At 39.8% G+C, this 26,937-nt stretch overlaps 3 protein-coding genes across 7 annotated transcripts in view; 1 reads left to right on the forward strand and 2 right to left on the reverse strand.

The window, feature by feature from the left end:
• The window catches only part of kat6b (K(lysine) acetyltransferase 6B), a 47,315-nt gene extending 37,639 nt beyond the window's left edge, over positions 1-9,676 (forward strand). For 4 of the 5 annotated variants that reach the window (XM_056257099.1, XM_056257097.1, XM_056257101.1 and 1 more), the window contains exons 11-17: positions 100-261; positions 522-615; positions 2,700-2,931; positions 3,133-3,289; positions 4,481-4,756; positions 5,445-5,715; positions 5,812-9,676. In XM_056257099.1, coding sequence (XP_056113074.1) covers positions 100-261; positions 522-615; positions 2,700-2,931; positions 3,133-3,289; positions 4,481-4,756; positions 5,445-5,715; positions 5,812-8,441 — 3,822 coding nt within the window. In that variant the 3' untranslated portion in view covers positions 8,442-9,676. The remainder of the gene's footprint in view (positions 1-99; positions 262-521; positions 616-2,699; positions 2,932-3,132; positions 3,290-4,480; positions 4,757-5,444; positions 5,716-5,811) is intronic. The other variant, XM_056257100.1, reaches the window with a different exon arrangement.
• An 8,105-nt stretch (positions 9,677-17,781) lies between these two features.
• On the reverse strand, positions 17,782-22,018 carry dusp13a (dual specificity phosphatase 13a). Its single transcript, XM_056257106.1, has 4 exons — positions 21,296-22,018; positions 20,750-20,878; positions 20,449-20,666; positions 17,782-18,608 (listed from the first exon to the last, which is right to left on the reverse strand). Coding segments are annotated over exons 1-4 (570 nt in total). The 5' UTR covers positions 21,298-22,018; the 3' UTR covers positions 17,782-18,387.
• A 3,189-nt stretch (positions 22,019-25,207) lies between these two features.
• On the reverse strand, positions 25,208-26,687 carry zgc:153981 (dual specificity protein phosphatase family protein). Its single transcript, XM_056257107.1, has 3 exons — positions 26,462-26,687; positions 25,963-26,180; positions 25,208-25,508 (listed from the first exon to the last, which is right to left on the reverse strand). Exons 1-3 carry the CDS (start codon positions 26,584-26,586, stop codon positions 25,297-25,299), a joined length of 555 nt encoding a protein of 184 aa, XP_056113082.1. The 5' UTR covers positions 26,587-26,687; the 3' UTR covers positions 25,208-25,296.
• Positions 26,688-26,937: the final 250 nt, after the last annotated feature.

The raw sequence follows: 26,937 nt of genomic DNA on the forward strand, positions 1-26,937 counted from the left end.
TTTATGATTTCTGATCTTTACATGTGCTCCACTAGCAGGAACTGCCCTTGTATGGGCTAATCTCTAATGTTTTCCCATTTCTTTTCCTCTTTGCTTTAGGTTGATGGAAATATCAGCAAAATTTTTTGCCAAAACCTTTGTTTGCTTGCAAAGCTTTTTCTGGACCACAAGACTCTCTATTACGACGTTGAGCCTTTTCTCTTCTACGTTCTGACACAGAAGGATGAGAAGGGTTGTCATCTTGTTGGATACTTTTCAAAGGTATTACCCTTACATAGATATTATTAAGAATATATAATCTTATGACAGTGGAGTCAGAGTAACAGCGGGTTGTTTAGTGGGTTGTTAAAGATGGGTTTATTTTATGGTGCTCGTTTTTGGATCTGAACATTTCTGCAATATGTTTGAAGGGTTTTGTGTGCTTATGTTTGGTTCAGTTCAGGAGGAACGGCAGGTGCAGTGAATTGCATGTGTTGGCAGCGCACTGACACACTCTATCTTTCTCTCTTTCTCTCCCACAGGAAAAGCTTTGCCAGCAGAAGTACAATGTATCCTGCATAATGATCATGCCTCAGTACCAAAGGCAAGGATTTGGAAGGTTTCTCATTGATTTCAGTAAGTTATTCATTAACTGGTTTGGAAGTCTTATGAGATGTGAGCATAAGATTGTTTGTATCATGAACAGATGCTTCTGTACTCTGCATAAAAGGAAAAAGAAGAACTGTTTCAGACTAGACAGTCAAAATGAAATGGGAAGAATGGCTTGTTGTGCTTGTTTCATTGTCATTTTAGTTATCAAGAGGGTTTGCATGTCTTTATATACAGTGAATATAGTGCATTTATATCATTTGTTGGCTTGTCAATGTTTTGATTTAGTTTGCTCTCAGTGTAGAATCAGAAGAGCATTTGCATATTTTGTGTTAATGCAAAAGACTACAATAGAGAATCTGGAATTGTTCGGTCTCTTCTGACTTTATGCATCTGTTGAAAACACAAAATCAGCTCACACTTTAAGCAATCAAAAAAAATGACCATATATTTTCTACTAGTTGTGAGTTGTGTTTGAAGCATCACAACACATCAGTGTAGTAATTTTTGCAAATTAATACATCTTAAGAGGCACTTTAAAATTTAAATCATATTTAAATTAAAGTATTCGCAAACAATATTTGTTTATTACATTATATGGTTGTATGTGTGTTTTATGATGCTTTGTAATCACATTGGTTAGCCGTGGCAATTGGTGCCATATAAATCGACTTTTTTTTTATACAAGTATATAAATATAAATATTTTTTTATTTTTTCTTTACTATAAATTTTTATTTTATAAAAAGTGTTGTTTTTTGTTGTTGTTGTTTTTTTCATATTAGAACCAGGGTTTGCTGTACAAATACAGGTTATCAGCCGTCTGGGCTGGTTTGAAATTTTTCTGTCTTTTCTGCTGTTTTTTTTATCCATTAGTAAAATATTATACTGTAATATTGGTATTTTAATGTAACATTGACATCACAAGAACTTTGGCAAGAGCTTAAAGGGATAGTTCATTAAAATTAAAATTCTGTCATTTACTCACCCTCATGTTGTTCCAAATCCGTAAGACTTTCGTTCAACTTCGGAACACAAATGAAGATATTTTTGATGAAATATGAGAGCTTTCTGTCCCTCCAAGACAGCTTACGCAAACTGACACATTGACACTTCAAAAAGTTCATAAAGAGATTGTAAAACTAATCCATATGAATTGAGAGGTTTAATCCATATGAATTGAGAGGTTTAGTCCAAAAGCTGGCTTTTATTCACATATAAACATTCATCAACTCACACAGTTGTGGTAAACGGAAGCTCAAGCTATTCGCTTGACGTGCGAGAATCAATGAGGTTCATTCTCGTGTTACGCAGCATGTTTGAGCTTCCGCAAGAGGTTTGTTCTCGTGAGTTGAGTTTCCGTTTATGTTCGCTGATCAATGTTTATATCTCAATAAAAGCCTAAATTCAATCTGTTCATCATACAAAGCAGGGATGGGCATCTTGGGTTCCTGGAGGGCCAATGTCCTGCAGAGTTTAGCTCCTGAACAAGCTAGTCAATGTCTTCAGGATAACTAGAAAGCTACAGGGAGGTGGGGTTTTATCAGCTAAACTCTGCAGGACGGTAGCCCTCCAGGACCGAAGTTGCCCATCCCTGATATAAAGCAATCGAGTCTCCTCAGAAAATTATGGAATTAGTTTTATGATTTTGACTTTATGAACTTTTTCATCAAAGTGTCAGTTGCGTAGCTATCTATAGAGGGATAGAAAGCTCTCAGATTTCACCAAAAAGATCTTCATTTGTATTCCGAAGATGAACGAAAGTCTTATGGGTTTGGAACAACATGATGGTGAGTAATTAATGGCAGTATTTTCATTTTTGGGTGAACTATCCCTTTAAGTCTTAAGCCATCAAAATCAAAGCCATAATCATTTAATTCCTTACAATTAACAGTTTGTCTCTGATAAGAAGCTTGTATTTGTTTATATGTGAAATATTCAAATATCATGCCTCTTGCCTTTTATGAAGCTGCATAAAAACATTACAACACATTCATAAATTGTGATTGTGTTTTGTTTTGTCCAAGTGAGAACACTAAAAATCTAAAAAAAAAATACTCATAAACAATCTTGTCTTTTCTCCTCTCTTTGTTTCTTTTCCTGTCTTTCCAGGTTACTTACTTTCCAGGCTAGAGGGCCAGGCTGGCTCCCCAGAGAAGCCTCTATCTGATCTGGGTCGTCTGTCCTACTTGGCTTATTGGAAAAGTGTCATACTGGAGTACCTGCACAACCACCCAGATAAGAGTGTCAGCATCAGGGGAATGAGCCGAGCCACGGGCATGTGTCCACATGACATCGCCACCACACTTCAGCAGCTCAACATGATTGATTTCCAGGATGGCAGGTGGGTTTGACTGTGGTGGTATCTGTCAATCTGACAGTTCACTCACATGCTTTCCGAGTACTTTATCATCTCTAAAGGATGGGGGTGGGGGGGTATATACAGTTTTGACTTTATTTGCATGTGCATTAATACTTAATTACAATTTATCATACATCAGACAAGATATCTGCATTTTGAATATTTCCTTACACGTTTGTCTAGGTTTCTAATCATCCGAAGATATCAGCTGATTGAGGAACACATGGATAGACTGAGAGAGAAGCCAAGGCTTCATGAGGTTGACCCTGACTGCCTGTGCTGGACTCCAGTTTCAGTCTGCAAAAGCCCACCAGGGGAGCTGAAGAGTGCTATGGCACAGGTAGGCTTAATGATGATTTGATCAGGGACTGAACACACCTGCTTTTAGTGAACCCCGTTTTAATTGTTTGTCTGTCCAGTGCAGTGTTCTAATATTTAAAGCTAGACTATGAGGGATTTCTCGTTAAATTCTACATTACCAGTTTTTGAGCCGGTACAAACAAATAAGTAAAATCACGTTTTTGCCTTACCCTGCAGTCTCTACGATAAGCTTTCAATAATGATTTATATTCAGAGCTTTCAGGTTTGTTTGCCAGGAAAATCATTCTTTCTTGTTTACTCGTCCACAAACAAAGAAAATATCAGACTATTATGGCAGCAACATAGGTATACCTATACAGTTTAAAATGTTGAAAAAAGAGCCCAAAGAAGTCTGCATTTTTTCTTTAAAATGTTTGCTTAATCCATAGTGATTAAATCTTCTGCAACCCTTCTTTGTATATGCCAGGAAAAACCCCCTAGTTGTTTGTTGCATGTTTATATAGAGGCTTGATCAGCATGCTCCACAGGGTGACTTGCAGTCCAGTTTACTATTACAGCTGTCTTGCATCAAATGACTGTGTTCTGTCTTCTAGGCTAATGTTTGCTGTAGATATTGCAGTACAGACACAGCAGATTTTATAAAATGCCCTTTAAGTCTTCCTTTTTGGCCTCTGACACAACCTGACCTTTTTGCATAATGCTGAACTCAAACATAATTGGTAAGGTGATGATAATTGGTACATAATTGGTAAGCGTCTCTAAAATCAGAGGTTGTTTTTAATTGAAACCTATTCAATAGGCAGATCAAGGAGATCACGATGAGCACAGGTAACTCGTTCCTTCCCTAGCTCTGCATTATTAGCTACAAGATGATGCTTGTGTGAAAAGTGAGCTAAATTTATCCCTTTCAGGAGTTCAGGGTGAGTTCACAGAGATAGCTGAAAGCACTTCCAACAGTAACCCAGCTTACTGAGTGACCTAAATCAAAGCTCTGTATTATTAATGCCTCTGAATGTCCCATGAAATGTAATCTTCCATATATGCTTAAAAATAAATGTTGCTGAGATCAACGGCTAATCAAGAGACAATTTCTGCTCTGCTGGGGCACTGTAAAAGCAAAGTGTAGATAACAGATGTTATTTGTCTGCTTGGCTTCAGCCTGTACGAGCGGCTCAGATAAGCTCATATTTGTGTTTTTGTGGAATAACAGGCAAGAGACCGTCGTGCAAACTGTAGTGCATCAATCAGGAATTTGACTATGGGGATGGGCTACACCAGCACACGACCTCCGCTAACCAAGTGCAAGAACTTTAGCAGAAGATACTCAGACCCACTGTTTGCAAACAACATTGGGAAAGATTTTGAAGTGAGTGAAGACAGCAGCAGTGATGAGGATGATGATGATGATGACGACGATGACGACGACGACGACGGTAATGAAGACAATGCAATCAAGTCCCAGTCTGGGCAGGGGCTCAAGCGAAAGGTAAATATCAGAATGATTGGTTGTGTGCATTTTTTATTTAGTTCTCTTTGTGTCATGGTTCTTCACATTGAAAATCCTTTAGCATTTAGGAAGCATATTTAGGAAAAAAATATCCAAAACTCTTCATCAGTCAGAAATTTCCATCAGTCCTTAAGTCCATAATTAAGTAATATTGCTTTCATGATTTGTGTGGGAAATCTTGATTCTCTATCACCAAGTAATCTTGCAGATTATTTGCACTGGGGTACTGCTATCCCAGAATGCCTGGGGGAGAGTATGTTGTGAGGATCTTGCGGTCAGCTTGATTCAGCACACTCTCATTTGGGGTTTTGGGCAGGCTAAGCTTTCCAAATGAATGGCCTGTGGTGTAGGCACTGTGGTCTAAATGATGGGCTTTTACATTTAGATCATGAAGCAACCCATTCACAACGCAGCCACATTTCCCTATGTTTAGCATCACCCTTGACCGTATATGTCTCCTCCAAACCTATGCTTTTTGGATTAAAGGGCACCAGGGACAATTTAACAAAAAAGTGTCCAACTCTTGCTATGACAGTTGTTAAGTCTAACAGTCTTTGACATCTCCCTGTATTTATTCCATTCTCAAGCGCAAGTTGTTCTCAAGCATACAATATGTACTTATCTGCTAAGCAAATAGCCCCCTTAAATGTATTTGTTTTTTTCTTAGCGGGCATCAAATCTGCGACGGAAGAGAGGGCGGAGAAGAACGCGAATCAACAGCAGTGTCACGACCGAAACCATCTCGGAGAGAACAGAGGTGCTAGATGAGCCATTTGAAAACTCTGATGTAGAAAGTCCTCTGCCACAGCCCAGCAGGAGGGGCGACAGCGAGGAGGAGGAGGAGAAAAACCAGAGAGTGGCTGTGCGTCGGCCTGGAAGGCCCAGGAGACATGGAGATGACAATCACTCAAATCAATCTAAAGGAGGGAATGTGGAAGGTAAAGCCATACATGTTAACATTTACAGTATACTGCTTTTGTTGCATATTTGAAAGATAAATTAATATGTAACCTTTTTTTTGTGTGTTTCTGAAGCAGTAAAAAAGGACAATCCTCGACCTGTAAAACGGAAGAAAGGCTGGCCCAAAGGTGTCAAACGAGGCCCTCCCAAATGGAGACTAAAGGAGCGCAAAATGGGCTTTAAGCTCAACCTCTACACACCGCCTGAGACACCAATGGTCACAGTGGAGCAGGAGCAAGAGGAGGAGCAGGATGCCAGCCCTGCCTCATTCTCAGAACCGTCTGAGTCCTTCAGAGAGCCCAGGCCAGAGGACACAGAACTGGACACCTGCATTTCAGAGCCCCACAGTCCAGAGCCACCAGTGTCTCACAAAGTAAATGAGAATGAGTCGACAGACAAGTCTGACATGGTGGAAAATTCTCCCTGTGCTGATGAGACCAATGAGACCACATCAGGTCCAATAGATGATGCTGAACAGTCAACTCTAAATACAGAGGAGGCCAAGGACCTGAAGCCAGAGGGTGAACCAGAAGGCAGGGTTGGTAAGGGCTCGGGTGAACGAGACGAGGAAGAGGAAGAGGACGAAGAGCCAGAACTATCTCATGTGGATGATCACGATGCAGATGATGAAGACGATAGCCATGAACAAATAATAGAGGACCCAGTGCCACTAACAGAAAAAGACCTTACTGAAGACCCAGAGCCAGTTTCAACTATTAATAATAATAAAAATCCTGAAGTGCAGCCGAGCCCCATGGAGCCACCGCCTCATTGCTCTGAGGAGCTTCCGTCTGAAAGCACTCTTGTGAGCTTGGGCATGCAACAGGGAGACACTGTGGACTCCGATCATCCTCCAGACTCGGAAACCGAGGAAGAGGATAACAGTCAGAGGCTTGAAGATAAGCATATGGGCCCGTTGACCCCGGCAATAAAAGAGGACCATAACATTTGCCCTGAGCTTGACATGGAGACTGCTCAAGCTGTGCAGTCTCTCACTCAAGAATCTGAACAAGAGAGGCACTTTCAGGACTGTGTGGAGACTCAAGAGGCCTGCCACAGCCTACAGCGGTATGTTCACGTCGAGCAGAGCCCTCAGATGACTCCCGTGGATGACTGCCAGCAGTCAGATCACAGCAGCCCTCTGTCTTCTGTCCATTCTCACCCGAGCCAATCTGTACGATCAGTCAATAGTCCAGCGGTGTCCATTTTAGAAAGCGGTTACACACAGATCAGCCCCGATCAGGGCACTGTCTCGGTGCACTCGCTTCATAACAACATGGAGACCAGCCCAATAATGGATGTGCCCTCGGTGTCGGACCATTCTCAGCAGGTGGTGGACAGTGGCTTCAGTGACCTAGGTAGCATTGAGAGCACCACTGAGAATTACGAGAATCCCAGCAGTTATGACTCCACGCTGGGTAACAGCATTTGTGGCACGGGAGCAGGAGCAGGCGCCTCCTCCCAGAGCAGCTGTTCCTATAGCAACCTCTCCTCCGGTGGCAGCCACAGTCAGAGCAGCTGTGCTGTGTCCCAGCAGATGGCCGGTCCTGTGGTGAACAATACTGGCGCTTGCAGCATGCTCCAGCAAACCAGCATGAGCTCCCCTCAGGGATGCAGTGTGAAGTCTCCGCAAGGCTGTGTGCCGGAGAGGCAGCCCAGCCATCCGCACGGACCTGGGCACAGCCACGGGCATGGACACGGGCTTAGCCACAGTCACCACCACAGCCATCACCAGCACCATCCGCACCATCAACATCACCAACACCCACAACACCAGTACCAGCAACCTTTGTCACACTGCTCCATGCCGGCCAGCTTCGCTCCACCCATGCAGCTGTCCGACATCCCAGAATCCAACAACCCCTCTAGCAACCTGGGTCTGTATGACCGAATGAGCCAGGGAGAGTATGGAGGTGGACACTATGGTCAACCATCAGCTACATTCAGCCTGCATAAGCTACAGCAACTCACCAATACCATCATGGACCACTCCTTGCCCTTCAGCCATTCTGCCTCGCACTCCATCTCATCCTATGCAAACAACAGCGGCTCGTTGTCCACGCAGCTCGGTCCTCACAATCCTGCGCTGGTTTCTCTGTCGCAACCCGGTGGAGGTCCTCAGTCGCAGGCTACTGTGACTCCTCCCCCCAATATGACTCCACCGCCCATGATGCTGCAGCGCAACATGGGTACACCCAACATGAACCTGGCCCCGTCTCAGAGACTGCAAACGCAAATGGCCCCCAAGAATCACCATCACCACCCCATGTCCATCCGCTCCAAATCGGCCCCTCTGCCGCCCCACCACCAGCAGCAGATGTATGGTAGGGGTCCTCAGACCGTAGCCATGCAGGCTCCTGGGAGGACGCTGGCTATGCCATCGCGGATGAACATGGGGGTGAACCTCATGCCCGCTCCGGCATACAACGTCAACTCGATGAACGTGAACGTCAATATGGCGATGAACACTTACAGAGTGACGCAGCCTATGATGAACGGTGGCTACCATGGCAATCCTACCTATATGAATCAATCTCCACAGTACTCTATGCAGATGGGCATGATGGGTACCCAGCCTTACCCACAGCAGCCCATGCAGGCTCCTCCCCATGGCAATATGATGTACAGCCCAGCAGGTCATCATGGTTATGTGAATACCGGCATGTCCAAACAACCCTTAAACGGGCCTTATATGAGACGATAATCAACGACCTGAAAGTAAAGGGTCACGATGTTGCTAAGTCAGCTAGTTGACTTGAGGTATTTAGTTTGTTCTTATTTTCATGGTTAATGTTCGCTTTTATGGATCTTTCTAAAAGAACCAGCACTTGGTAAGAATGCAAAAAAAGTTTTGTTTATTGGCTAAATTTTAGCTTTTTTCCCCTATTTATGGGAAGCCTTACAGCATAAGATTTAAAATGTAACATTGTGTAAGCATAAATCTCCCCTGAACTGCATTGCAGTTGAATGGAGGTTACATTTTCTTTAAGTTGGAACCTGCATTATGGAACCTTTAAATGTGCCTGCATTGTATGTTTTTGGACAAAAGAGCCTTTTCAATGTACCTTTAGCAATCGCAAGGTTATATATGTAAGTCTGTACTCATGCCTTCATATTATTTAAATTATTGTAAATCTACTTTTATATTTTTTTAAATGTAAGGTTATACTTAGCATGCTATAACGTCTTTGTTAGTGACAGTGCATCAAAGTAGTACTGTACAGTGTTGTGCTAAATAGCAAGCAATTTTATATTAAATGTATGGCCTTGGTTAGGTTTCCCTCGTATGGAAGGAAAAATTAAACTCTATTTTTGTTGATTCTAATACTGTAAAGATTTGAAAAAAAAATCGTCATGTTCGGCTTGGAAGGTTCTATTGCTAATTGTGTATAATTTGTTACTTTATAACAAGTTTCTTTACCTGAGGCAGCTTTCTGTTTTTATACAATTTAAAGCAATTTCTGTCACAATAGCAAAGAACAGTCAATGTCAGTATTTGTACATGTAGAAATCTAATCAAGGGGGAAGGGCAAACAGAAACATTTCAGATGGGGCAGAGTTGCAAAATTATTATGAGTGTCAATTTACTCCAAAGTTGGTCTTTTATGAAATGCCTTTAAACGTACATTTTCATTCCATCTGTAGATTTTTTTTATCTTTATAAAACATCTGATTTATATTTTACTGAAATGTAGAGCAGTAGCCTTGTTGATAGACAAAACAGATGGCATGTAAAAAGGTAAATTGTATCGTGTCTGTTTGTATAGCTTATTTTGTAGCCTTTGTACCTGTACAGAATGGCAGTTTGACGTAAGAGGGATATCCTGACTGTACTAATTAACAGAGCAACAGTCCTGTATTTATGAGTTACCTTTTTAGTCGGTCACTTAAATGCTGTACATTTTAGCAGAAAATAAATTATGATGAGCCACTGACAGACTTAAAAGTGTGTATGGACTCTGTTTTCATGCTCTCATGATCTCAAGCTTATCGTGACTTATACTTTTCTTGAAAGTATCTATTACAGCCAACAGATTTCCAGATGCATTGTCATGGTTGGAAGCAATCTTAAGTGCAGAGACTGCTGAATAGAGAAACAGGTGCTTTTGACTGTAGAGGATGGACGAATTTAGCTGGAAGACACTAATTCAACTGCACACAAGTGCCTCATAGCAATAAATGAACAAATATAGTCTTTGGCTCTAGTACACTGTAAACAAATATTTAATTTTTCTAGTAAAAGGTTTTATTATTTTTATTCTGCTGTGCAATTATTACTAATCATTACAAACCCAGAAACCACAGAGTTAAACAACATGCTGGCTGTGTCAAAGAAATTGCTGCGTATTTCCTTATGCTTTATCAATAAACTTCAACCATGCCTTAAATGTTGAACAAATTGGATTTAAAGCAACTGTATGTAGTTTTGTGTTGTGACAGTGGAATTCACTGTTGTAAATATACTACTGTCGTAATTGCTGTGGATAACTGTACATGTGCATTTGTTGACAAACTAAATGATTTCAAAAGTATTTGTAATATGTGTGTGTAATGAAATGTTAGTGACATGATAGGCTACATTGCACATAATATATATTTGACAGTATAGACTATCAGAGCAGAGAGACGTATGGCAGAGATTTCAAAGCTTACCTGCCATGAGATGTATTTATTTGATGCCATCCTGAGACGGGACTGTCGTGGGAAAGAAACCGAAGCCCTTTGCCTTAATAGAAGTCGCTGTACCATCAGCATTATTTTGAAACCATATAAATAAATAAATAAAAACTTGCTTACAGTTGCTTTAAGCCTGAAGTACAGAGATGGAACTATTTAAGACAATCCTATTCAATTCCAGGTCACCTTCCATTTTTTATCAGTTTACTGTATCGGCACATATCAAAATGTATCTCGATCACTGATATTATTGATGAATTCATAGGTCGGCACTAATCTTCAAGAGGGCGCTGTTCTCTCTATGGGGAATCTGCATCAGTAACACTTGCCTCCATCAGTTCTGCTTTTTGGGCCTCTCATTTGAATTCTACAGGGCTCAGTTGATTGAGTCCTTGAGTGCCTGTTACTTCCCTCTTATCTAAAGAGATTTAACATGCCCTGTCTCTCTTTACTTACTTTATGCTTTGCTGAGTGCATGGTCAATAAATTGAGCTCCAAGGTAGAGAAACCCAGAGAGGTTTAAAATAGTGAAGTCTTTTGCCTCCACTCCATAGTAATCAATGTTCAAGCCTAGGTAGCATTAGTAACATTATTCCATTTCCCCTCTGCCGCACTGAGAACGTTTTGTACCTTGTTTTTCAAGATGGTTGGAAAGCAAGTACTTGATCGTCACTTTTAACCTCAGGTAAACCTTTTACATGTTAATCTATTTGACGTAGTAGCTTTTGTTTATTTTTTTTACTAATTTAGGCATGGACCAGATCTAACTACTATACATTCAGCTCCTGATCTTAGCCAAAGCCATTCCTCCAGTTCTTCCACAAATGCTCATGTACAGTCGCTTTCTGAATGAATCCTCACTGGTGTAAGTGTTCTTTGGATGCCATCTTAATTTTCAATTCCCATTGTTGAACAATATGAATCTTATTCCTTGGAGAGAAAGGAAAAAAGAAACGTCATGTAACATTTGTCTTGTTTTAATGTTTGTCTTGTAATTGCCTGTTAGTATGGTTTTAATGCAGCTAATAAGGGAGCTGTCAAAGCTGCTTCTTTTATCTGCAGTCTTGTGGTTCAGCCTGAAAGCAAACACTCGACTGAAGACTTGGGTTTCAGTGTCTTAATTTTATTGTAAGAATGCATGATTATACTGATGTGACAGCTGAAATACTGTCAAAATAGATGTCACATTTCAGTAGATGATGCAAATAGATTTTATTGGCTGGTTTGTTGAAACTTTGCTTACTATGGTTAGGGCCTGTTGAAATTTCCGGATTAGGCCTGAACTGCCTCTATTCCCTGCGGTCTGAACAATTGTCCCCCTCTCTTCAAACACAAGATTGAATTTCCAAAATATCTCACTTAGTGTATCAATGATTGTTTGTGTAAACATGAAAAAAAGATTAGGTTTGCCCCCTTAATGGTGTGGTGCTTGGCTCCAATATTAACAGCCTGGGGTGGTCCGTATGCATCGAGTAGACACGGCATGTTTGCTTGGCCCAGAATAGGCTGCACATTTGAAAGGATATTTTTAGGCTATTGATCTGAGTTCTCTGACCTTAGTAACATGCCGCGCAGGAGCTGATGAAGGGGAGTGGCGCATTTGCTGTACACACACACAGCACCAGGTATTTGGTCTAGAAGATGCATGTACTGTTGCTACCTCACTATTGTATGATTAAATCGCCAAACTTTCATTTCTAGTAGTCGATTGGTATTCGCCGCTCCACCTTGCTGATAATTTGTATAAAGTTGAGCGTACGTCGCCAACGGTCGCCGTGGGGATGGTGTGGAAATCGGATCTCCATCATATAATAGTTAAACCAAAGACTTTATATACAGTAAAAACTTAGAAGCTTAAAGGGACTTTGGTTATAGCAAGTACACACAAACAAAAGAACCATTATATTAACAGTTAATATTTTTTTCTGTGTGTGAACATTTCAATAATCGGAAAAACCTTTTGCACTATATAGAGAACCTTTTGTGCAATGGAAAGGTTCAATGTATGTAAGCTAACTAAAACAGACATTAATAGTTATTATAACGTTGTTCAAAAACATGATAGTCTAAAGAGAGTAGCCTATCCTGCCCCAGGATCGCTTGAGGGACGGAGAGCTGTTTTCTCACGACACGGTTATATGTACATTGGCGTGAAAGAAACCCATTCAGTTGACCCTGAATGTGTTTCTTTTAGTGTTTTTTGCAGAAATATTTTTTATATATTTATTTTGTTTATATAATTGTCGGTTATATACACGATGCATTAAGAGCCGGGGGGTGAAAACTTTTGAACAGGATGAAGATGTCCACATTTTTCTTATTTTGTTTAAATATATATATATATATATATATATTTCATTTAGTAGGCTACTGCCCTTCGGAAGCAACAGAAGATACTTACATGTTTGCCAGAAGACAAATTAAGTAGCCTATAATTTACCTTGATCTGAAGAATTTGCTAGATCTGAAGAACATTGGGCAGTTTAACTGCTCAGGACAAACAAAGGACTCAAGAACGAACCACCATTACAAAACAAAACAAAAACAGTTGTGGATCATAACGACACACAGTATTAGGTATTTTTAAAAATTCAGCTTTTTTCTTGTGGAATGTGTAAAAATAACATGCATGTTGTATGTTCCCTCTTATTTTGTTAAAATTAACATTTTGCAAGGTGTATGTAAACTTTTGTGTATATACACTCACCTAAAGGATTATTAGGAACACCATACTAATACTGTGTTTGACCCCCTTTCGCCTTCAGGACTGCCTTAATTCTACGTGGCATTGATTCAACAAGGTGCTGAAAGCATTCTTTAGAAATGTTGGCCCATATTGATAGGATAGCATCTTGTAGTTGATGGAGATTTGTGGGATGCACATCCAGGGCACGAAGCTCCCGTTCCACCACATCCCAAAGATGCTCTATTGGGTTGAGATCTGGTGACTGTGGGGGCCATTTTAGTACAGTGAACTCACTGTCATGTTCAAGAAACCAATTTGAAATGATTCGAGCTTTGTGACATGGTGCATTATCCTGCTGGAAGTAGCCATCAGAGGATGGGTACATGGTGGCCATAAAGGGATGGACATGGTCAGAAACAATGCTTAGGTAGGCCGTGGCATTTAAACGATGCCCAATTGGCACTAAGGGGCCTAAAGTGTGCCAAGCAAACATCCCCCACACCATTATACCACCACCACCAGCCTGCACAGTGGTAACAAGGCATGATGGATCCATGTTCTCATTCTGTTTACGCCAAATTCTGACTCTACCATCTGAATGTCTCAACAGAAATCGAGACTTATCAGACCAGGCAACATTTTTCCAGTCTTCAACTGTCCAATTTTGGTGAGCTCTTGCAAATTGTAGCCTCCTATTTGTAGTGGAGATGAGTGGTACCCGGTGGGGTCTTCTGCTGTTGTAGCCCATCCGCCTCAAGGTTGTGCGTGTTGTGGCTTCACAAATGCTTTGCTGCATACCTCGGTTGTAACGAGTGGTTATTTCAGTCAAAGTTGCTCTTCTATCAGCTTGAATCAGTCGGCCCATTGTCCTCTGACCTCTAGCATCAACAAGGCATTTTCGCCCACAGGACTGCCGCATACTGGATGTTTTTCCCTTTTCACACCATTCTTTGTACACCCTAGAAATGGTTGTGCGTGAAAATCCCAGTAACTGAGCAGATTGTGAAATACTCAGACCGGCCCGTCTGGCACCAACAACCATGCCACGCTCAAAATTACTTAAATCACCTTTCTTTCCCATTCTGACATTCAGTTTGGAGTTCAGGAGATTGTCTTGACCAGGACCACACCCCTAAATGCATTGAAGCAACTGCCATGTAATTGGTTGATATAATTGCATTAATGAGAAATTCAACGGGTGTTCCTAATAATCCTTTAGGTGAGTGTATATGATGTGGTCTCACACGTATGTATATAGAAGTTACCCTTCTTATGATTTATTCCAAACCCAGAAATATGAAATGGGGTACATCGCTGTCCGCCTGAAACCCTGTTATGAACGAAAAGCTTGTTTGTATATCTGTGCACAGCATGTTTGCTCCTTAAAAACTGCTTAAAATCAACATGAGAAAATTTGTCCATAAGACACCCGTCAAATATACCCAAGCCCATCATTATGCAGATTTGAATATCCATAATGAAAAAAATTCATGTTCTCATGACGCACCGTGCTTGTGTTATCATGTTTGTGGATCGTGACAGAAGATGGCAGCTTCAGTCAAAGGCCAGTGAATCTGACTTTTGTCCCAGAGGAGACGGTACAGCCTGGGCCCAATTCCACCAGCCAATTATTCCCTCCTTACACTGCCTGCTGCGAGCCCTCCTACAGGCAGCTGTCCTTCCTGGCGCCCAGTGACTAAATTTGACAAAAATAGGAAATCTCTGTAGAGCTGTGCTTGTAATTTAATCCAAAAGGTGTTTCTTTTTTGAACCGAGTTTAACACAGTCTCTGTAATGCGAGCTTGGCCGCTGCAAATGGAATGGTAATTGCTTTTCGCTTCCCAGATATGTGAAAAGGACACATGAATCATCTCCGGAGAGGGATGGTTTTCAAAACCATCAGCACTGGATGTTTTTTTTCACCACCATCACTCACCTTGACAGGGAAGTCATTAAATTGGTGATGTTGAATTCCTTTTACTGTTTTGTCAGGTTCACTTATTCCTTCAACCTTGAAATCTTCTTTCTTTCCCACAAAAGCAGCTCTATTACTGTGAGACGAGGTCTTAATTTTCATGAATTTCAAATCATTCCAGCACATATGTTCCAAAAACATTAGTGTCGCTAGCTATATTTCCGACCGACATTGTTTTATATACTCCCTTTAAATATGTTTTAGCATATGCGTGTAATGTAGAAAATGTAAAGAAATATCTGGCTGTGGAGGTGATCTTCATACTTCATGTCTGAGATAGTGGCACAATCCTCTTCTTATGTATAACTTCTTTCAGTTGAAACGGTATTACAGCCATACCACATTAGTTGATTGATCATTTGATATGAAGCTGCATACTCTTATGTCCCTTGCGTGTATCAAAACATTAGTCATTATTTACACTATACTGTTTAAAATTTGGTGTCAATAAGATTTTTTTTCAGGGTTGAAAATGTATCAAGGTTTTCAGAAAAATATTGAGCACCAAATCAGCATATTAGACTGATTTCAGAAGGATCATGTGACACTGAAGACTGGAGTAATGATGCTGAAAATTCAGCTTTGTCATCACAGGAATAAATTACATTTTAAAATATATTCAAGTAGAAAACAGTTATTGTGAATTGTAATAAAATTGTAAAATATTACTAATAAATATTGTATTTTTGATTAAATAAATGCAGCCTTAGTGAGAAACGACACTTCTGTCAAAATGTTGTTTTTTGCAGTCAGTTTTTAGTGATTGTCATATATATATATATACGTACGTACGTTTTCCTGGTATCTTCAAATGGTTGTCCAGAAAGCTGTTCTAGAAAGCCTGAGGGATAGAAGCCCCTTTTCAATCTGACAGCGATGATGGCGTCAGTGAGGGTGAGGTTCTCACACATCATGAGGAAGGCCAGGACCAAAGCTACGGACCGACTGACTCCCATTGCACAGTGGACCAGCGCTTTCCCTGCAGAATACAAAGAGCCTCCATGTCTGACATTGGTTACAATTGACATATTTCACTTATTAAAACGACTGTACTGCCTGGTGATTTTTGCACTGCTCCATTTATAGTTTTGCTCTGCTTGTTTTAGATTTTATACAATCACTGACAAAGTGAATCAGTAAAAGTTCAAGGAAGTTAGACTTGCCATTTTGAGTGAGTGCAGCTTTAATGGATGCAATAAAGCTGAAATACTGGCTCAAATCAAACAGTGGGTGATCTGAAGCCTCGACTCCACAGTAGCTTATACCTGTGCTGTGTTGATGCGATGCGGTCCGTCGGCACAGTTTACCAAATGAGTGATTCCCAGATCAGCAAGAAGTCCTTTATCATGAGCCGTTGAGCTGAAATGACCAGCTTTTTAACATGTCTTCATGTTTTTGATTACATAATTTACATACGCGGTACATAAATTGAACCGTAGTTAAAGGTGCTCTATGTAAGTTTTAGCGGCCTCTAGTGGTGATGTTTCAGATTGCAACCAAATTTTACAAGAGCGCTCGTGCTCGAACTCATAGACAATACCGTCTATTACGCAAATATCTCGGCGAATACTAGACGGATTCGGCGAGCACCGAGCTCGTTGGGACCATCTAGTCGAGCTGAAAAGAACCATATAAGTTCCATAGTTTTTGGTGGTGTTTTCGCGGAGATATTAGCAGAAAACCATCGGGCGCGCTGCAAAATTGCGGACGCCGGTGACGTCACTATCTCAGAAGATCGCTCGTATCTCTGGAACGCAAAGACACAGAGAGCTCAAATTCGGGGGAGGAGGTCCCAGGGGAACCCTTGCCCGAACGCTAGAGTGGCGGGCCTCGGGGATGCCCCCTACCGGATCGCCGTTCGCTGGGACCCCCGATTTCGAACGGCTTTAACTCGGGGAGCCGGGCGAGTTGGACCTCGGGGGTGGGCTCGTTCGAAAGGCCCCGTCCAGCACTACGAACAATTAGAGTCTTGGGAATATTGATCAAAGATTGACTGAGATATAAGCCGAAAAACGTGCGCCTTTAACCGGACGTAACTCCCTGACCGTCTACAGTAGACTGTATATAAGGAGAGAGGCTCGGGAGCGCGCATGCACGTCACATCCGTTGGATTTCGCGGTAAATCCGACCCGGAGACTTCACATAGAAATAGGAATACTGGCCTTCAGAGGTAATAGCAAAACTCGACAAGGGGATCATTTTAATGTGTGATAACAACCCCTTCACACACAGGCAATAAAAAAAGGATTCATTTTAGTAGAAAAGTTACATAGAGCACCTTTAAAGGCACAGGTATAGTGTGAAGCTTTGGATTTTCACTGATATCTTGGCTAGTTTGTGTTTCTTCTCAAGACTGTGATGACTCCGTATTTACCAATCTCCAATATACAGGCTGGGCCAGATAAGACTGACAGGTCCGAAAGGTTAGTCTGTTAGTCAGCAGCAGATACCACAGATCCGATATAGATGGCGCAATGGTTTGTCTTTTGGAGCTTTTCTGTAAAAAAAAAAAGTTAGAAATCAATAGAATCAATGATATCTTTATATTCTGTGTTAAGTCAATGCATATTTAATGGAACAGTTTGTATTTACACATATTAGTTTGACCTTTCTGCTTCTGTAATCATGTTTGCCTTCACAGTCCAAAAGGAAATTAGGTGAAGATGAACGGATGTCCTTTTCCAAAACAAAACAACACATAATTCCTGAGGTACTGTGTCATTTATTTAATAGCAACAAGAAAAGAAAGGACACAATGTGATTTTTTTTTTTTTTTTTTTCACCGGACTGAGAAATTTAAATGTTTTATCACAATTTGGTTTGGTCATCAGTTTCACCAATATCCGTGGGTCACAACACCAATGGATTTGAGCAGAAACAGTAAATATGTTGGAACATATGATACCCATTAGAAACTCACTACAGGGGATCAACCCTTAAGACATGTAGCCATGCATGGCTCTTCCACCTTCCCATGATAAAGAGCAAGCCACAACCGTTTCATTTCACTCCAGTAAAAAAACCAAACATGCTTGCTGGCTCATTTTGAAACAAGTTCAAAGTATATTTCATCTGGAAGAAATTTAAAAACCTGCCATTTATTTTGTGACCCTGCTGCCCTGTGGAGGTTATTTACTATTTATGGGGAAGCCCTTCAATTTTGTCTTCTGATACCCACTTTGCCATTGCACTACAATGGATATTAGCAAATAAGATCTGGCCCAAAATAACTAGGACAAGGCCATGGGGGAGGAGGCCCTTAAGGGACATGCTCTTGAAATGGGATTCATCACATTGTTACCAAGTTTTCAGTTACAATTTGTAAGCTTCCAGTTTTTTCTTCCTCTCTCGGACGAGGCTCATGTCTAAATGTCGTAGCTGGTTAAGGAAGCCAGGATTAGGACAGATGTCCCTGTGTTGCCGTACAGATTTAACAGCCTCCATTAGAGTAAGATCCTCACAGATCATGAGGAAGGCCAACACTAGAGTGGAAGAGCGACTCACTCCCATCAGACAGTGGACAAACACTCTTCCTGAAGAACAGAACAGAATCAATGCAAGACAAGACAGTGCAAATGCTACTTTTACTATAGCCAAAAGAATGATTGATGCGGTTAGAAATGAATGATTTAAAATGAACGGTTAGACATGATGGATGCTTTCAAAACACTGGTTCATGGAGCTTCAAAACCTTTTTTTATGAATTGGTGGATTGGAGCATGTATTAAACCGGCCAACTCACCTTATTTCAGCAAACGAGGCTTCGAAAACCTTGGTTTTGAAACTTTTTGAATTTAATAAATTTCATAAACACACTTCATAATTAATGGTATTTAATGATTTGTAGATTAGATTTAATATATTACAGTACAGCTGTCATAAAAAAAATTGTAATTTGTAAAAGGTGTCTTTATGCACCTCTTCACGTTCCATTTACACTGTTTTGACCAGTTTGTGCCGTCAGCTTTTGGAGTTTTGAGCGCTTCGAAACAGTGAGCCATTTTGTGAAGCAATTGGTTCAATTGATTCAGAATTTCGAAAGTTTCGATTCCAACTATATTTTCCATTATGTGCGTGAAAATGCAGCGTCTGCACGTGAGACTGGAATAGAATGCACAAATTGTTTATCTAATTGGTGGCGCTTATTTTAAAAACTAATCGAAAAGGGAGCGGAAAATGGAAATAAAAACGGCTGGCGAAGGTGGAAACACGTTAACGTTACTAGTCTAGGGCTGCGTTCCAGTCCACTTTTAGACACGCACTTGCGAACTTCCCTAAGCACTTCCCCTCGGGGGAATCCCTGCCGCCATTTTGAAGTGCGTTCCACTTCGTGAAGTGGACGAGGGAAGTTTATATGGACAGACCCTCGTTCCCTCGATTTTGACCGAGGGAGCGAGTCTACTTCATATGTACACTTCAGGCATTTCCATATACCACAATGCAACACGCTTGTGACGTCACCATATATCTCGTCTAATCACCACCACCACAAAAAAAACTCTATGATATATTAATTATGACTTTTTTTAATTTTTTTAAACAACCCAAACACATCTATATACATTTGGATGCTGCCTTAAACAAATTCTTAAAGGGAAACTAAATTAAATAATAAATCAACTCCATGGCTGATTCCAAGTGATCAAGGGCTTAGGACGTTCCAGTTCAGCTTCAGTTTCCGCCAGTAGTGGGCACTCGTCCAACGTAAGCACTGACGTACATCCGAGTGAACGAGACGGAGGGAAGTTAGCGAGTGAAGGGCATGACAATTTTGGACTGGAACGCAGCCTAGTAGCCTATGGTAGCCTACTAGTATGACAAGTTGTAGTGCGCATGCGTTGAACGTCGAACTGATCGAACCAAGCCGGAAAACAGATCACATCGCTTCCGATTCAGGTCTTTTGTATGTGCTTCATGAGAAGCACATACAATGAGCGGTTTTACTCAAGATAACTTAAAAGGAGCAAGCAAAAATGAGCATAACCAATGTCCCTCGCATGTGCAGATTGATATTTAAAAGTTTTTTAATTTTTCTTCTTCACACTAACGTTTAGATATTTAAATAGCATAAAACACCAATAACAAAGTGAACTTAGTAGGTTAGCTGATTACCTTAAAAATCCATAGATATCGTAGTTAGTTCTTACGGCCGTTAACACTTTCTCTGACAAGCGGATGCAATGAGACCCGTTTTCCGGTTTGGTCACGTGACGCTCAGCATAAAGCCTATGGCAGGTTGGAAAATTAAGCATTCCCCAAGCTAGGCAAAGCAAAGGTAACGTTACTGAATATTTATGCTGAAAGTTATTCTAGCCAGTTGTATAGCGAAAATATTGCATCAAGCATGTTCATGAGGATGTCAAGTCAACTCACCATTTTTTGACAGTGCAGCTCGTATGAACCTTGCTGTTGGATAGAAAAATACACTTAATATGAAGTCTGAGGAATCATCAGCCTCCACTCCATAGTAATCTATAGACATGTCTCTGTAAAAGCGGGCTCCAGTGTTGACATGAGGGGGTCCACTAGCAGCATTCACAATGTGTGTGATCCCCATATTGTACAGCATTGACTTGTCACGTGCCGCAACCCTGACAAAACAAAACAGAGAACATCTGTGTAGTTCTGTACATTTTATTAATTTCCATTTGTGAATAGAAAAAATAATACACACTCATTGCCAATGTACACATTAGGCCACACTTGGTTGACATGTCCAGTGGGCCGTCTGTCACTCAACAGGAAGTTCTGCAGTTCAGCAACGGATGGTGTTTCATAGGCACACAGCTCCTTGAAAGACATCCTGACCCAAAAATAAATAAATAAAATTACAGTAAGGGTTTGGATATTATCATGTTAATATGCCTGATATACAGTTTAGATGCATTCTCCATCCCTCTTTATTTAAAAATAGCCCATAGTTGAGCCCACCTGAGGCTGTTGCTTGTAAAATCTTCTTGTTGCTAAGAGCACACTGACACTCCAATTCAGCTCTTAACATCATTAAAATGAATACTGACGGCTTTTATGGAATATCATTCCACTTAGGATTTCCTGACTGTCGTGGCAAACATCTTTACAGCTCAGGTGTGCGAAAGAAAACGTGCGATGCCAGAGCTGTGAGCGATTCACTGAGGCTAGCTTTCATAATAATTCTCAAAAACACCAAAATGTTACTTTCTAAGAGCCTCTAAAATCTCCCTTCCTTTTGTGAACTTACATTTAGCAGCCGGTGGCCCTTTTTTCCCCCCTTGTTCTCAGATTGCCTGCTCTTCTCTCCTTGGTCAGGGACGTTGTTGACAGCCAGTCCACAGATATGTCTCTGGAGGCTGTTTCTTTTTTTAAATGGTGTATAATTATAAACCTCCCTGGATACAAAGAGCTCTTCCAGGTCTTAGTGGGCAGTCAGGTTTGCTTTTAGAAGACTGTCTTTCCCTAGACAATGATCTTTTGAGCATGTTCTGGCTGCACATATTGTGTATATCTTGGCCAGACTCCCAATACTGTAACTCACTCTTGCAGTGCAGACGAAGGTAAAGGTGGGTCATCAGTGGCTTTCATTGGACACATACATCTTTATCATGAGTCATTGTGCAGGGAAATACACATCATCTCACGAGGTCTCGCCAGCTGCTAGGTTAAACACTCTTGAAATCCAGATGTTCCTTTCATTTGCCTTGAGGGCGAGTCTCTGATAAATGGTGAGATCTTTGCACTTCCAAGTGCGGTGACATGTTCGGTAATTGGAGCGTGTCAGATACCCCTCTCAAAGATATGCTGTCTTTTTTGTACTCCAGCTGAAACAGTTTAGTTAGTGCTCAGCTGCTACTTGTGTAAAACAGGAAAAGACTTAACTAAGAGTTGTTCTTTCCATGCCGGTAAAATAAGCTTTGAGACCCATAGTAATTACGGTTTTATGAAGCTAATAAAAAGGAATTAATGGCTTGGGTGTGAAAGCCACATACACCTGTTCCTTCTCAAGATCTGCTTATTACTTACTATTACTGAAACCACATACTGTATACGAATAAATTACGATAATACCGTATGTTTCAAGGATTTGAATAGACTTTTGTTTCTTTTTTAAAGTCCTTGTCCTGTTGAATCAAATAATACAGTGCAGTGGCCTACACTGACTGGCTTTATTTAATCTTTATTTGGAAATGCATTGTATGTAATTTGTATTAAGTGGTCCAAATTTGCCAAGTTCAAATTGTCATGGTAGATCCAATCCATGAATCATTCAGCCTGCTTTTCTTATGTGGTTTTAAAAGTAATGGATTTTTTTTTCCTTCAGAGTAACATTTTCTCTACCATTTAAAAGTTTGGGGTTAGTAATAATTTCTAATACTTTTATTCAGGAAGGATATATTAAATTGATCAAAAGTAACAGTAAACACGTTTACACTGATATATATATTTTTATTTCAAATAAATGCTGTTCTTTTGAACATTCTATTCATCATATATATGTATATATATATATATATATATATATATATATATATATATATATATATATATATATATATATATTTACTGTATTTGTAATAAATTAAATGCAGTCTTTAAAAAAAATGCTTACATGGTGTATGTTTTTAGCTATGCTTTTCTATTGCTATTTCTTCAAAGCAGTTTGTTTAAGCCAAAGTATATGTTGCTGCTGGGCTGATCTGTTTGTTCTTTTTATCCATGATATCTCAGGCTTGACAGTCTTCCCTGAGAAAACACTGACACAATGCAATCACGTACAGATGCATCTGTTTTCCAGAGCACTTTTGTGACACTAATGTGGTCATCAACATCACCCCCTCTGTGCCTCTGGTTCCTCCACAGTCAATTCAGCAGATGACTTCGCTTAGCAGAATATATACACACACTTGGCTTAGCTGTTTGCGTCTGTTGCCTGTTTCTCTTCTCAACTGCTTCCATGATTTATCATCGTACAGTGTATGCCAAGCAGCTAATCAGGAAGCAAAGTACTGTCTTAATTGAATATTCTCTGAAAGCGAAGTATGTCCGGGGACTCGTGTGGGTCCTGCTTCCTCTGGTTGCACAGCTGCAGGTCACGCTGTCAGGGTGACGACAGTCCAGAGGAGTTAGTTTCTCTCCTCGAGGTTTCTGTGGGTTAATGCTGTTCTATTACAATCTTGGTTGGTTACGGTTCTCTTAAATTACATTTGCATGATGAAATGTCATTGACAAATGATAAAGGACAGGTTTGAATCTATAATCTATTTATCAATGTAGCATTTTTTTTATGTCGTTGAACTTCACAAAAGAGGCTTGTGTTAATGTAGCATAAGAAAAAAGGAAAATGTTATGCGAGGACACACAGCATAAAAAACAGCAAGATTTTAATTTGATCTTTTTCATGGCACAGCACTGAACCCTGCTGGAAGCAGTCGGAAGCACACAGGGAAAATTAATCAAAGTACAGAATAAATGAATAAAGTTATACCCTAGAAAGGGTCATCTAGTTAATATTATAACTGACACATAACTTGCATATCTTAACATGTGAGGTAAATGATTGGAAATGTATTACATATAAAACAAGAAATGTTAGAAATTACATTGTTATTTTCAGAATTATTATGAACTTAGTATACAGGTAAATATTCGCAAATATACTATCATTGGGTTTGCCTAACTAACATGCAAAAACAAAGCACTTTCACATTTGTTTATTTTTTAAGTCAATACAGATACAAATTAAGTTTATTTGGCACCTTGTTTGTATCTGTTCATGAAACATCTGTATATGAATCCACTAGTGCAGTTGTTATACTTTCAAAAGATACTGTGACCAATTGAATATTCATCCTGCTCATGGTCAATAGTGTTTCATGTCCAATTAAATGTTTTAAGTATACAGTGCATTTGACAAAACTGTTTATACACCAGTAAATGTTCTCCAAGATAACAAAGGAACTTCTGTGAATCAATGACCTGAATGAGACACATTATTCTGCTATTAAAACAAAAAGGTGCACTAAAAATCAAATCAGCGAGTGCTGCTCAGTCATTTTAAACAAGGCTTTTAGGATTGAGTCAACAGAAGAATGTTGTGCTTGGCCCGTATAGTTCTCCAGATTTGGCTGCCAAAAGCAACGTAAAAGCTAATACTGCTCACAGGGAGTGTTTTCTCTGCAGCCGAATAATGAACCTCAATTCAATCATTTAATACTGCTTAATTTGGTGTTCTATACTGACTCCACTGTTAAATATGTTTTGCTGTGTGAGCAGCATGTGGCACTTGTGTGCTGTGGTTCTAGAATATATCAAACAGATTTTCATAAAAAACACCATTCTTCGACATAATTCTTCAGTTACACTACATTGTACAGTGAAATCCCCCATGTTAATATGACTATGCAAACATGCCAGTAAGTTAAATATTTTTAAAACATTAATGTGTTTTTATAGCTAAATTATCGCAGTACAATTTATAGCATATTATAGCATATAAATTATAGCATATTATATATAAAATAACCCTGTAAATGTATGGAAAAGTACAGAGATGGCCTACACTAAACCTGAAAGGCACATGTTTTTACTATGAAACTATATATGCAATCAAACCAAAAATTATTCAGACACCCGATATAAATTTTTATATTTTTTTAGTGGGTGCAGAACACTATAGTTAATTTATGTAAGTGAGGATAGCAAAATAAAGTAAACTGTGCCATTTTATACCAAAAGATTCTTCATACAGTGGTATACCAGTAAAGTTGATAAAAATCTGGGGCCAAAAATTAATCAGACACTTTGACCTGACCATGTTTTGCTAAAGTTTTTTTTTCTTTAATTGCTAATGCGACCTTTTTACACCACATACTGAACAAAATTAAGCATTGCTTGGTAATTGGTTAACCTAAATTGGTATTATCTAATTCTGTACTTAAATTTAACAGCTACTCAACCTAATTCATTGTTGAGACAGTCTAATGGCCGAAACCAGTGAAATATCAACTGATTTGATAACTCTGAGTTCTTGTCATATTTTATTACCATTTTCTAAACTATAGCGAATTAACTGTGATAATGTGAGAAATGTTGAGGGTGTCTGAATACATTTTGGTTTGACTATATATATATATATATATATCATAAATAATGTAAACATATCATTGCTTGTTACCTCTTCACCGTTTAGTTATAAAATGAATGCATGTGCTTTTGTGTGTTCATTACATTTGTGTTGTTTTTCTGTCAGAGAATAGGACACAGCATTCGCTTTCTCTGAAGCTGAATGTCCAAATCCAGGAGAAGGCTCAAAAAGTTCCTGTTAGGATAGATTGCACGTCGCAAAACAACCGTTTGGATGGCAGTGCGGAGAGTAAGACGCTGACGCAGCATAAGGTACGCTAGAACCAGAGTGGCAGAACGACTCATTCCCATGATGCAATGAACAAGCACCTTACCTGCGGATAAAAGACACAGACCGTAATGGTCAGGAGGAGCTGCTAGTACTATTGAAATGAACCTTTTCATTAAAAATGGATATCTGTATTATAAAGCATTTCAGAATCAAGATAGGTTGCTTTCAGGTTTAGAGGGGAATTCAAAGAGATAAAGAGGAAATGCAGCTGTTTTCAGAGTATTTTAACAACAGAACAAGTTTCTTTTTCTGTCCTCAAAATTATGTAAAAGTCTCGAACTATGGATGGATGGTTTTAAATTGTATTTAAAATGAGTTCTTATCTCATGGGTTATTTATGACAGGGAAAGGTTTGAGAAATACTTGTATCTTAACTATATTAACAATTATGAATCCGTGTTAGTTTAAAATGGACTTCAAATTCCTCCCCAGTGCATTTTGATCGACTTGTTTTGCATTTTTGCATTAAATTAGCATCACTGACTGCGGTCACTTACCATTCTTCTTCCTCAAAGCTTTGTGGATGAAATCAGAAGCCGGTTTAAAGTGCACACTAAGATCAAACGATGAAGTGTCTTCTGCTGGGATGCCATAATATACAATTGTATTTCCATAATAACTCTGGTCCCCAATGCTGCCTTGCTTGGAATGGGCAGCATTTAAAACATGAGTGATGCCCATTTTTTGCAAAGCTTTTCTATTTTGAGCAATGGCCCTATAAAAAAGTGAAAATGTGTTATGTAATGTAACAGGACAACCACTATATAGCATTAAAAGTGAAGCAACTGCAGAATTGATTTAACTAGACGGGATGCACATTATGATTGAATCTCAATCAAATAAGTAGCTTTGAATAGAATAGTATCTTCTCAAATCCTTAAATATAAAGATAATATAATAAGACTAAATGTAAACCACAATGACATTGCTTGCGTGCTATAAATCTTTAAATAAGAGCTAATGGTACGATACCGCATAGTTATGTAGGCTACTTACACATTTCCGATGTACAGGTTCGGCCAGACCTCGTCAACTGGAGTTAGATCAAGTTTACATGTGTCCAGAACATTCTCTAACTCTTTAATAGCCAGGAGTCCGTGTTTATGTTTCTGAGCTGTCATTCTTCTGAAATGACACAAATCAAACTATTACTCCCGTGAATATTAGTTTCTGCTGGTTTTCCGGGGTTCAGCCGCATACATATCGGGTTGGCAAGTCGTGATCCACACAAACAGGTGCTCTTTATGACGCTTCTCGGTCACCAGAAACCGCTGACCATCTCAGCTCTTCGATGTTGATAGACCCCTGTGTCTGCGTACAACAGATAGTGTGAATGACCAGGGCAGGGGGCGCCCGGTGGCTCGGAAAGTCCAACCTCCATTGAGTCGCATTCAAATCTTTTGATGTTTTTCCTCATACTGGAGACATTTATACTCAAAAAAATATAACCAATATATTGGAATTAAATATGT

Source organism: Rhinichthys klamathensis, unplaced genomic scaffold (genome assembly GCF_029890125.1).
Source record: "Rhinichthys klamathensis goyatoka isolate OS25496 unplaced genomic scaffold, OSU_Roscu_1.1 h1tg000135l_1, whole genome shotgun sequence".
NCBI classification, from domain to species: Eukaryota; Metazoa; Chordata; class Actinopteri; order Cypriniformes; family Leuciscidae; genus Rhinichthys; species Rhinichthys klamathensis.

Coding starts and splice junctions, on each gene's coding strand:
- dusp13a (XM_056257106.1), bottom strand. Junction 20,667..20,749: donor AATGTGTACATTGGCAATGA/GTGTGTATTATT, acceptor TTGTTTTGTCAG/GGTTGCGGCACGTGACAAGT. Junction 18,609..20,448: donor AGCTGCACTGTCAAAAAATG/GTGAGTTGACTT, acceptor TCTGTTCTTCAG/GAAGAGTGTTTGTCCACTGT.
- zgc:153981 (XM_056257107.1), bottom strand. CDS start 26,586: ATGACAGCTCAGAAACATAAACACGGACTCCTGGCTATTAAAGAGTTA. Junction 26,181..26,461: donor AACCTGTACATCGGAAATGT/GTAAGTAGCCTA, acceptor ACTTTTTTATAG/GGCCATTGCTCAAAATAGAA. Junction 25,509..25,962: donor AGCTTTGAGGAAGAAGAATG/GTAAGTGACCGC, acceptor TTTTATCCGCAG/GTAAGGTGCTTGTTCATTGC.